Source organism: Triticum aestivum, chromosome 4B (assembly GCF_018294505.1).
Source record: "Triticum aestivum cultivar Chinese Spring chromosome 4B, IWGSC CS RefSeq v2.1, whole genome shotgun sequence".
NCBI classification, from domain to species: domain Eukaryota; kingdom Viridiplantae; phylum Streptophyta; class Magnoliopsida; order Poales; family Poaceae; genus Triticum; species Triticum aestivum.
The window spans coordinates 14,816,225-14,828,011 of record NC_057804.1 but is presented as its reverse complement, the minus strand read 5'-3'; the positions used below and the strand labels follow the sequence as shown (position 1 = coordinate 14,828,011).

Here is an 11,787-nt window from a genome sequence, read left to right as displayed (position 1 = left end):
ACTTTTTTCAGCGCCATTGGGATGTGTGCAGAGATGAGGTCACCAAAGTAGTCCTTAAAATTGTGGAGGGGAAAGAGTTACCAGAGAGTATCAACGAAACTACTCTGGTTTTGATTCCTAAGGTGAAAAATCCCACACTCTTGTCCCAATTACGGCCAATCAGTTTATGCAATGTACTTTACAAGATTGCTTCAAAGGTGATTTCAAACTAGCTTAAGTTCATCTTACCAGAGATAATTTCAGAGGAGCAATCAGCCTTTGTACCTGGCAGGTTGATTACTGATAACATTATCATGGCCTATGAGTGTCTACATTTTATAAAAAGGAACAAAGCAAAGAAACACCAATCATGTGCTTTAAAGCTAGACATGATGAAGGCTTACGATAGAGTTGAGTGGGACTACCTCAAGGCTATAATGCTAAAGTTGGGCTTTACCGAAAACTGGGTAAGTATTGTTATGAGCCTTGTGACCACAATCAATTTTATGTGTTGTTTAATGGGAAGAAGCTTGAAGGCTTTAAACCATCTAGAGGAATCAGACATGGGGACCCAATTTCCCCGTACTTGTTCTTAATAGCTGTAGAGGGCCTGTCGTGCCTGTTAAAATCGAGAAGGGAGTCATCCAACTTGGAGGGGTTACAGGTGGCACCGTTGGCTCCACTGGTTAACCATCTCTTATTTGCTGATGACAGCCTGCTGCTCTTCAAGGCAAATAGTGCGGGTGCTACTGAGGTGAACCAAGTTCTGGAATATTATTGTCAAGCATCGGGGTAGAGAATAAACAATATGAAGTCATCAATCTATTTCAGCAAGGGGGTTCCATAGAGTGTTCGGAATGATATAAAGACTCTGTTAAATGTGCCTAATGAAACCCTTAATGAAAAGTACCTTGGAATGTCGTCCGATATAGGTAACAGCAAGAATGGCTCTTTTAAGTACCTCAAAGATAGACTTTGGAGCAAAGTCCAAGGATGGATTGAGACCACCATGTCCACGGCAGGCAAAGAAGTACTTGTCAAATCAGTGGCTTAGGCGATTCCAATCTACTCTATGTCATGTTTTAAACTCCCCCAAGGCTTATGTGAACATTTCAACAAGCTGATTAGGAAGTTCTGGTGGGGTAGCAAAGGAGGGAAGAGGAAACCTCACTGGGTATCATGGAAATAAATGACTCAACCAAAAGGAACGGGGGTCTGGGTTTTAAAGATTTTGAGTTGTTTAACCTCTCAATGCTTGCCAGACAGGCTTGACACATCTTGCAGAACCCTGACAGTATGTGCTCCCGCTTGCTCAAAGGTATTTACTACCCCAATGGAACAATCTTAAATGCTCAACTAGGCAGCACCCCGAGCCAAGTATGGAGAGTAATACTTGAAGGTAGAGACATCCTGAAACAGGGTTTGGTCCGGCGTATCGGTAACGGAGAGACCACGAGAATTTGGGAATACAATTGGCTGCCCCGCACTGAGATGATGAGGCCTTATGGCTATTTGCTAAACGACCCACCGACCTATGTTTCGGAGTTGATTGATATGACCTCGGCTATGTGGGATAGACAGAGGGTTCAAGCAACCTTTCTGAACATGGATGCTCAACTTATCTTGGGTATCCCTTTGTGCACAATGAATGTGGATGACTTTTGGAGCTGGAGCCAGGAGAAGAACGACAACTTTTCAGTCAAATCGGCATATCGCATGCTAGTGAGTACAAGACAAAGGCGCGAAGCGTGGTTGGAAAACAGGGTTGGGCCCTCCAACACGACGATGGACGAAGTGCAGTGGAAAAGACTATGGAAAACTGAAGTACCGGGAAAGGTCTGCATGTTTCTTTGGAGGTTATCAAAACGCTTTATACCAACTAATGACGTCAGGGCTCACCGACACATGTCAGATTCCAGCGCATGTGGCATCTGCGGCGCCCCAGATTCATGGAGACATTCCCTATTGGAATGCACTATGTCAATGTGCACATGGGCCCTTGTTGATGAAGAACTGGCACAAACCCTTGCAACGAACACAGAACCGAAAGTTAAACAATGGATGTTTACCCTCATGATGTCATTATCGCACGAGTCTTTCATGAAGCTGTCGGTTACTCTCTGGGCTATTTGGGCGGCGCGTCGGAAAGCGATACATGAAGGTCTATTCCAAAGCCCCCAAACCATCAATGGTTTCATCAACAGGTATCTTCAGGATCTCCACGTGCTGGCTGCACCTACTCTTAACCAGACTCAGCAAGCTGTTCGGGTGGCCAATGCAAGTATCAGACGCCCAAAAGCACCACCGGCGGGTCATGTGAAGATTCATGTTGATGCTGCTTGCCGTAAGGGACTAGGAGGCGCAGCGGCAGCTGTTTGCCGATGAAACGGGAGCATACCTGGGAAGTTCAGCACTCGTACTTGCAGGTGTCGACAATCCTAAAATTCTGGAAACAATAGCCTGCAGGGAGGCGCTAGCGTTGGCACGGGATCTTAATATCCAGAGCCTGGTTGTTGCATCAGGCTCCAAGGGAGCAGTCGGAGCTATCAATAACAGAAGTCGTGGAACGAATGGTGCTATCATCTCGGAGGTTCATAGCATATCTTTCAATTTAAGTTGTAAATTTACTTTTGAAGGTCGTGCCGTTAATGTTAAGGCACATAGTTTAGCCAAGCATGCATTTTCTTTAGGTCCGGGGCGTTACATTTGGCTAGGCCAACCCCATAACCAAAGATGTATCTCATTCTCTGTGGACTTTGCTAAATAAAGCTTGATTTTACCCTAAAAAAGACGTATGTCTCAAAAAGAAAAATCTACGTGATTTTCACAAAAAAAAACTGCGTGCCGTTCGATTCCACTGCGGGCGCTGCCGGAGACCAGGGTGAGCAGAGAAGAGGCCTTGGCTTCACGGGGAGTTCATCCTGGAGAGGACGATGCGCAGAATGCCCACCGCATCTTCCGGAGCTCGCGAACGTACCGTCGTCAAGAGGCGGCAGCATTCACGTCCTCATCACTGGGTAGAATGGTGTTTTTGGTAGTATAGTAGAACACATTGTCGCGAGAACGTTTGGCTCTCGGCCTCCTCCTTTTTCAGAAAACAAATAAAATTCAAATTTTTTTATTTCAAAAAAATCTGAAAAAATTTGCAAGTAAACAAGGATGTTATGTGCATGTGTGTAAAATTTCAGGCTGAAAAACTTTGAAATGCGACCTGTACAAAAAAGACAAATTCATGGCCTAAAAGGATTAATAGTATCCTATGTTAAAAAGCCTCAAATTTGTCTTTTTTTCACAGCCCTCATTTTAACGTATTTTGCCTTGAAAATTTACATGCATGTGTGTTATGCCTTCATGTATATCTTTGTTTTTTTTTCAGGATTTTTTAAAATGTAAAAAACTTGAAATTTTATGAAATTTGAATTTTTTAAAACCGAGCTCCATGGAGCTCGGCCTCCAAAGACAATATTCGACATTGTCGCAAAACTGAAAAGTGATTCCGGACAGAGGGCAGTACAATGGCGTTGTTACACTGACGCGTGCTAAGGCGTCATTGTTTTTCAGTATCTTGGATGCAGATTGCAGAATAATGTTTTTGAGCACTGACATTTCTCAAATGCTAAAACAATTCATCTAGAGCTTTCATAGCTCAGTTGGTTAGAGCACCCGTTTAGTAAGCGGGAGGTCTTGAGTTCAACTCTCAATGAAAGCATTTTTCTTTTTTAAATTTGTTTCAGTTCTTCCCTTGTATTTGCTTTCTGCTATATAAATTCAAAATTCATAACTGTTTTCTTTTTACGTTTCTATCCCTTTTAGCGAGTGCTTTTACATTTCTATATACTTGTATAATTCGTGCCTTGTCTTCTAGAAGTCCTTTGGTTTCAAAATAATTAAAGTTTTATGATTATTCTAAGTGTAACTTTCTAAAATTCAACCAAGTCTATAGACAAATTTGTTAAGATCTGACGCCGCTCCTCCTGCCAACCTCCACACCGTCGCCGCTGCAACTGTCAGCAGTACCCACCACCCATAGTACCTCTCTCCCAAACACCCAAACCTCCCAAGACGGCGCCTCCATGGAGGACATAATATGCAAGGCGCCGTCGCCGCCCAATCCAAGATGGATTTTGGACTTTCATCCGGGAGGGGGTCAGGGGTGGATAGGAGGGACCTCGGCTTCGCCTCCAAGGAGAGTAACGACGCCAAAGCCGTCATCAATGTCGGGTCGAGCTAGCGACCAAAGTTTCCTCCGGTCTCCATCTCGTGCCACAAACCTCTATCTGCTTCGGATCCGGCAAAGAGCCTTCAACCAAAACATACAGAGACGAGAGTGCCATGTGTGCTCAACCCTTCAAAAAGGAGGATCGAGAAGGACATCTGGAACAGAGCAACATCCCAGCCGGGCCACTTGAGCACCCAAACCAGGCCGCCAAGCCGGATCTAGAGGATCGGACCTGAACAATGACGGAATCCACCACCTTGCGCCGGCCTCCGGCCTTGAAGCACCGGATCTAGAGGGATCCGACTTGAGCCCGTCGACGCACGCATCCGCCAAATATTGCACCGGACGCAGCCGCCATACCGCGCTGCGAGAACGCCACCGTATCATCGACACGCAGACCACATGCCGCCGCCAGGAGCGCCCGTCGCCACGCCGCCGTGCCCCACGCAAGCCCAACGCCTTCAATCGATCGGTCCGTCTCATGCCAGCCAAACGACGAAGGGGAGACGCGCCCCGCCGCTGGCGTGCCTGGGCGGCGTCGAGGGGATAGGAGGAAGAGGAGGGACGCGGGCCGGTGGCGGCGGGAGGCCTCCCCTGTCACCCGCAGGAGCGGTAGAGGAGGTCGGTCCACTTCTTTTGGGTGGTAGCAAATGGTCGACTGGATTTTTTTTGGGGTTTGTCGATTTGTTCCCTGCGGTTGGATGCAAAGGAATGGCTAGATCTTCTTCTTTCAACCTCTGAAAAAAAATGTTCATCGTCTTCCTCCTCTTTCCTCCTCTTGATCTCGATTTGAACCCGCCCACAACTGTCGTCCGAACCATCTGCCTTCTCCGCCCAAATGGTCCGGACCGTCTGCCTTCTCCGTCGGCGGGCGGTGCCGCTCCTACCCTCATACATCTCTTTTTCTCCGGCGACCCCATACCCTAAGAGCATCTCCAACAGGCGCCGAACGCGGCGCGCACAAAAAACTGGTTTGCCGTGCGCGCTTCAGTCGGTTTGGCGCGGCGCGCAGCGTTTGCTCCAGCAGCCGCGCTGTAAAGCCGCGCGCGCGCGGCTCTAGCAGGCATGGTAAAAATACAGCGCGCTCGCTCTTAAAACATTTTTTTGCATAAATAAAAAAACGATACGAGATATTTTACATAGATAGATAGTTCGACATACATAGATAGATAATTCGATATACATAGACAGATAGATACTAATACGGAATAGATAGATAGATAGAAACTACTACGGCATACGGCGATAGAAACTACTCCAAGTCGCTACCATCACCATCATCCTCGTCGGTGTCGTCCGAGGTTGAGATCCATATATCGTCCCAACGTTCGTCGTCCGCGGTGAAGAACGACCTCCCACCTGCTGAAACTATGTCGCACCGCTCGTTCGTCAATGCCTTCCGCTGACGCCGGTCAGCCCGCTCCGCGCGGCGCCTTGCCGTCCTCTCCGCCCAGTAGGCATGCTCATCGACGACGTGCTCCGGGTGGCGACGACGCCACTCCGTCATGGCTCGCTCGTCCTCCTTGGCGACGAGGAGGCGGCGCTGCCGCCGAGCGTGGTCGGCATGGTCCATGTCGGTGATGAGACGCGACGGAGGGGCCACGCGCTGCGCCTGCTCGCGCGTGAAGACGTCCCGGAAATTCATCTGAGACCGGGGCCTGTCCAAGCGCCACGCCGCCACGTCGTACGCGCGGGCCGCCTCTTGCGCGCTCCGGAACGTCCCGAGGCCGAGCCGGACGTCGCCGGACCGTATCTCGACGGAGTACCAGCCGTTGGAGCGCTCGCGGACGCCGCGATAGCCCGAAGCACCCCGGCGGCGTGGCGGCATGATGGCGCGGTGGTGGCAAGGCGACGAGGTTGCGAGGAGAGGGCGCGTGGCTTGTGCTGTGCGCGTGGCGAGCGCGGCAATTTATAGACGCGCGTTAAGCGGCGCGTCAAATCTACCGCGCCGCGTGCCGCTCTCTCCCGCGCGCGGTAAGTTCCCGCCACCGCTGGAGCGCGCGGATCAGCCGGCGTGAGCTAAAACCTGACGCGCCTTTTGGAGATGATCTAAGATGGGTAATGGGGTGATGACGATGAGCCCTTCCTTCTCTCCGGAAGAGTAATTCCTTCTCCTTCCTGCATTTAAAATCGATCCAAATTCTCCGTAGCTAAACTGGACTAATTGTTTTGTGACTAACAGTACACGTTATCTCTTTCCTGGCCACGAGGAAGATACTGAAGATACTGAAAAAGAGACGCAACGCCCTTGTATTTATTATGTATTGACATGGACATGCCTTGGTAGTCGGTAGGTTGGCAACTTACATCATCGTACCGAGCCCGTGCCACTCTTATTTATTCTACTCCCGCATACGTACGAACCACTACACAGTACACACAGCACACAAGTCTCCAGCGGCCATGCAGCCTCAGAACGCGCCGGTCGCCATCCTCAGGAACGCCCCCACGGCGTCGTCACCACGCCCGCGGTCACCGCGGCGGCGCTCCTGCTCCTGCTCGTGGCGGCTCTGCTGCTCGGGCCCGGCGACGAAGCCCTCGTCCTGCTGGTCCTTGGCGCGGAACACCTCCTGCACCTCCCTGGCGGGCCTGCCGAAGGTGAGCTCCTGGGCGGGGCTGTCCAGCTTGCCGATCACGTTGTTCCTCCCGGCGAGCCACACCCGCTCGTTCCTCTCGGCGTTGATCTCGAAGCACACCACCTGGAGGTTGCTGCTGCCGCGGGACGAGGCGATCTCCACCACCGGGTGGCCGGGCGGCACCACGAACGCCGAGCCGCGCGACACCCGCGCGCGGACCGTCTCGTACCTCTGCTGGTCCTGCTCCTCCTCGGACTCGGACTCGGACTCGGAGCCGGACCCGCGTCGTCGGCGTTGCTGCCGCTGGTCGTCGTCCTCTTCCTCGCTCCGCCTGCCCTTGCCGTGCTCGTGCTCGCGGCGCTCGCTGTCGCGGGCTAGGTGCGGGCACACGATCTGCACCTCGCCCTCGCCTTCCAGCACGACGGCGAACTTGAACGACTGCGTGTTCAGGTACGGCGCGGTCATAGAACCCTGCCATTGACACATGCATGCATGTCACGTAATCAAATCAAGCGCCGGTAGAAATGCTTTTCTCGGAGCCTAATTAAGCGAGCGTGGTGACGCACCGGCGTGATGTTGGCGACGGCGACACGGACGTCGTGTTGGGCGAGGGCGTGGAAGCTGCGGGCGTCGGCCTCGAAGAGGCGGCCGTGGCGGTTGGCGATCTTGGGGCGCTGCTCCAGGAGGTTGAAGGTGTCGCGCGAGTCGCCGCGGAACGGGGGGAGAGGCCAGTGGTGGCCCTGCCCGCCCTCGGACGCCTGCCGACGCAGCTCGCGGAGCTGCTCCTCGGACGCGCGGACGATGGAGATGGACGACTCCTCCTCCTGGCCTTGGCGCCTGCCGAACAGCAGCCTGCCCAGCTGCTCATCCGAGGTCTGCACGTTCACGTCCATGTCCATGGGTGTGAGTACCGAGTTTTTCTTTTCTTTTTTCAGTTTTGCTAAGTCTTCGATGCTATAGTCCTTTGATTTTGCATGGAGATTCATACAAAAATATTCTTTTTAGTTTTTTCTTTTTCTTCTTATGCAATATCACTTGACTGAGCGACCTAGCCGCACCCTTTTTTTTGAGTAAAGAAAGAGAAGTTGGTACTGTACGTACCTTCAAAGCCGCTGTGAGCACGCGTTTGCTCAAACTCGCGAGGAGAGGCTTGGCCGAGAAATACTGCACGGGATATCCACGTGTCAGTCAGTCAGTGCGCCGTTATCCAATCGAGAAATTCGAGCGGCATCTAGTTTGAATTACCTGGAACTTGCCGGGCACGGAGATGGTGTGGAGAATCTTGGCGATGACCAGCTTCCTCCGGCCGTCGGTGTTGGCCAGGTGCATGATCGACCCCGCCGGCGCCACGATGACATCGCCTTGCCTGACGGTGTAGGACCGCCTCTCGCCGTTCTCGATCACCGTTAGCACGCCCTCGCCTGCATGCGTGCATGCATGCATGCATGCGCACGTTAGTTATCATCGATCGGCAGATGCATGATACGTGTACAAGATGGACGGTACCTTGAGCGACGTAGCCGACGCCGTCCGCGTCCGTGAGTCCCGGCACGACGAACGAGCGCGGGTTCACCTCCATGATGGCGACGCGGTAGTTCCTGATGCCTCGGAGGAGCCTGGACACTTCGTCGAACGGGCGAAGGGCCTTCACGAACCCGTGGTCGCTCCGGATGATGCTACGGAAGCTACGCGGGCCGAACACGTACGGCCGGCGGCTATCCCCGTGCTCCTCATCACGCTCTCCCTCGCCGCGCCGGCCACGGCCCTGCTCGTGCCTTCCGTGCTCCTCACGCTCCCCCTCGCCGTGCCGCCCACGGCCACGGCCCTCCTCCTCCTCACGCTCTCCCTCGCCGTGCCGCCCACGGCCACGGCCCTGCTCCTCCTCACGCCCCCCTTCGCCGTGCCGGCCATGGCTGTGGCCCTGCTCCTCCTGCTCGTGCCTTCCGTGCTGCTGCTGCTCGTCCCGGCACTCCTGCACGCACCGGGCATGCGAGTACCGCGGCCGGTCCTGATGGCACCGCTGCACGCACTGCTGAAGCGAGCGCCCACCGCGCCTGTCCTCCTCCTCGTCATGGGAGGCCGAAACAGCCGCGGCGAAGAGAAGGCTTGTGCCCAGGAGGAAGAGGAGAGGGATGGTTACTCTGGCTCTGGTCGCCATTGTTGAACTAGCTAGCTCTGTGTGTGTGATTCTGCTGGGAAGTGGAGCTCGAGCCACCGTATTTGTAGCGCGCGCGCCGCTGTACGTGGCGCCGTGGTGCGGCTACGTGGAGGGGAGCTGCGTGCCAGCGGGGAGGCGGGTCGCCACGTCGCGCGGCCGTGCTTATCGCGCCACCGGCGAGGTGCGGGCCAGCTTGGGCGTCGCTTGTCGTGGCGTGCTCCTGCTCTACGCCGCCGAGCGACGGAGCTGGGTGAGTGTAAGACAATAGGCTTTGGGGGAACCTGCACAACCCTCTAGGGGTGGCCTATCACATATATATATATAATGAGGTGGTATATAACGTTATAATATACACATGTAAATACAGTCTAACACCCTTCCTCAATCTTAGTCACTTTCTAATGAATCTAGAAGGGTAAGATTGCGCCTGCAAGTCTCAAACTGTGGCAAAGGCAATGGCTTGGTGAAGATGTCAGCAAGTTGATCCTTGGAAGAAATAAACTTGATCTGTAGTTGCTTCTGAGAGACACGTTCACGCACAAAGTGATAGTCAACTTCAATGTGTTTCGTTCGGGCATGGAATACCGGATTTGCAGAAAGGTATGTAGCACCGATGTTATCACACCAAAGAACAGGAGGCTGTGATTGGGGTATACTTAACTCCTGAAGCAAGGACTGTACCCAGATGATCTCTGATGTGGCATTGGCCACAGCCTTATACTCAGCCTCAGTACTGCTACGCGAGACAGTAGCCTGTTTCCGAGCACTCTAGGCAATCAGGTTAGAGCCAAAGAAGACAGCATAACCCCCCGTGGATCGCCTGTCATCCGGATTGCCAGCCCAGTCTGCATCAGAATATGCTGAAAGACAACCAGAGTCAGACGGCCGAATATGCAAACCATGAGCCACCGTGAAACGAATATAGCGCAAAATCCGCTTAACAGCAGACCAATGAGTGTCACGGGGTGACTGCAGATACTGGCATACTCGGTTAACAGCATAGAAAATGTCTGGTCGCGTGATCGTCAAGTACTGGAGCCCACCAACAATACTCCTGTACTCTGTCGCATCAGAAGAAGAAAGAAGCACACCATCAACAGCATTGAGCTTATCAGTGGTAGACATGGGTGTAGTCGTCGGTTTGCACTTAAGCATCCCAGCTCGCTGCAACAAATCCAGAGAGTACTTCTTCTGCGTCATAACAAGGCCAGCAGCACGAGAAGTAACCTCCACTCCAAGAAAGTAATAAAGCTTCCCAAGGTCCTTGACCACAAAATCAGCACCAAGTGAGCGAACAAGCGCAGTAGCAGCCGACTGAGAGGAGCTGACCAAAATGATATCATCTACATAGACCAACAAGTACATAGTAACCTCAGGCCTTTGAAGAAGAAACAATGAGGAGTCAGCAGTTGATGATGCAAAACCATGAGCACGAAGAGCCATTGCAAGACGAGCATGCCAAGCACGAGGAGCCTGCTTCAGACCATAAATTGCCTTGGACAGACGACAGAGATGATCAGGGCGATCCGGATCAGAGAAACCCGGAGGCTGGCACATGTAAACCTCCTCCGCCAAGACACCATGAAGAAAAGCATTTTGAACATCAAGCTGACGAAGAAACCAACCTCGAGTAACAACCAGAGAGAGAAGAAGTCTGATGGTAGTAGGCTTGACCACTGGACTGAAGGTGTCTTCATAGTCAAGTCCAAAACGCTGTCGAAAACCACGAGCAACCAGACGAGCCTTATAGCGCTCAATGGACCCATCAGAATGCCTCTTCACTTTGAAAACCCATTTGGAATCAATGACATTTACCCGTGATTGTGGAGGAACAAGAGTCCATGTCTGATTGCGAAGAAGCGCTTGATACTCCTGCTCCATGGCCTCTCTCCAATGAGGAATGCGCATAGCAGCTTGATACGTGCGTGGCTCAGAGGATGGATCTGCGAGAGCAGCAGACATGCACGCCGCTAACCAAGCAACTGTGCCATCGTGACGTTGCTTAGGCTGAAAAATGCCACTCCGACTGCGCGTATGTGGACGTAAAGCAGCAGCAGGAGCCGGCGGAGGCGAAGGTGACGGAGACGTGACGGTCGCCGGAGATGCAGGAATCACCTCAGGCGAGCTCGGGACAGACGACTCCGGGCTGCATGGCGAAGACTGGCCCGACGACAGGGGCTCAGAGGCCATGGGCGAACCGAGAGTGGGCGAGGCCAGCTCCGGTGACACCGGCCCAGACGGCCTTGGCGAGGCGAGAGCAGGCGAGGCCGGCCCTGATGAGAAGGGCCCAGACACCCTGGGCGAGGCAGGGGCGGGCGAGGCCAGGCCTGGTGATGACTGCCCCGACGCCCTGGGCGAGACGGGGACCGAGGAGGCCGGCCCAGTCGGCGGGGTTGCAGGGCGCGACGATGGCGAAGGCAGCCCAGAAGCCAGAGGCGACCGAGCCAGGACGTCGATCGGCCGTGCATGAGCACGGAAACCGAGGCCATGCAGGGGCGCCATGTGCTCCTCATGCACAACAGAAGGTGCCGAGGATGAAGGCGATGGCAACGAAGAGGAAGATTTCACTTCCAGAATCTCCAAACGAGCCCCACGACCAGTGACTGCACCATGGTTAGGCAACAATAGAGGAGAATATGCAACATCATCAAATTGGTCAGAAGCAACAGAGGATGAATGCATGACAGGTGGCTCGGTAGTGGACACAGGGAGTTTGGCAAAGGGAAAAACATGCTCATCAAACGCAACATCCCGAGAGATGTAGACACGATTAGTGGGCACATGAAGACATTTGTATCCTTTATGAAGAGAGCTATAACCAAGAAAAACACACTTCTTGGAACGAAACTCGAGCT

General features: G+C 53.1%; 1 protein-coding gene and 1 non-coding gene across 2 annotated transcripts; one reads left to right on the top strand and one right to left on the bottom strand.

Annotated features, from left to right (window-relative positions):
• Positions 1-3,614: 3,614 nt before the first annotated feature.
• TRNAT-AGU (transfer RNA threonine (anticodon AGU)) lies at positions 3,615-3,688 on the top strand. Its single transcript has one exon. It is a non-coding gene; the product is annotated as a tRNA-Thr (tRNA).
• Positions 3,689-6,422: 2,734 nt separating this feature from the next.
• Positions 6,423-8,965, bottom strand: LOC123090601 (63 kDa globulin-like protein). The gene is made up of 5 exons (XM_044511915.1): positions 8,281-8,965; positions 8,020-8,195; positions 7,876-7,938; positions 7,341-7,649; positions 6,423-7,245 (listed from the first exon to the last, which is right to left on the bottom strand). Exons 1-5 carry the CDS (start codon positions 8,930-8,932, stop codon positions 6,610-6,612), a joined length of 1,836 nt encoding a protein of 611 aa, XP_044367850.1. The 5' UTR covers positions 8,933-8,965; the 3' UTR covers positions 6,423-6,609.
• Positions 8,966-11,787: the final 2,822 nt, after the last annotated feature.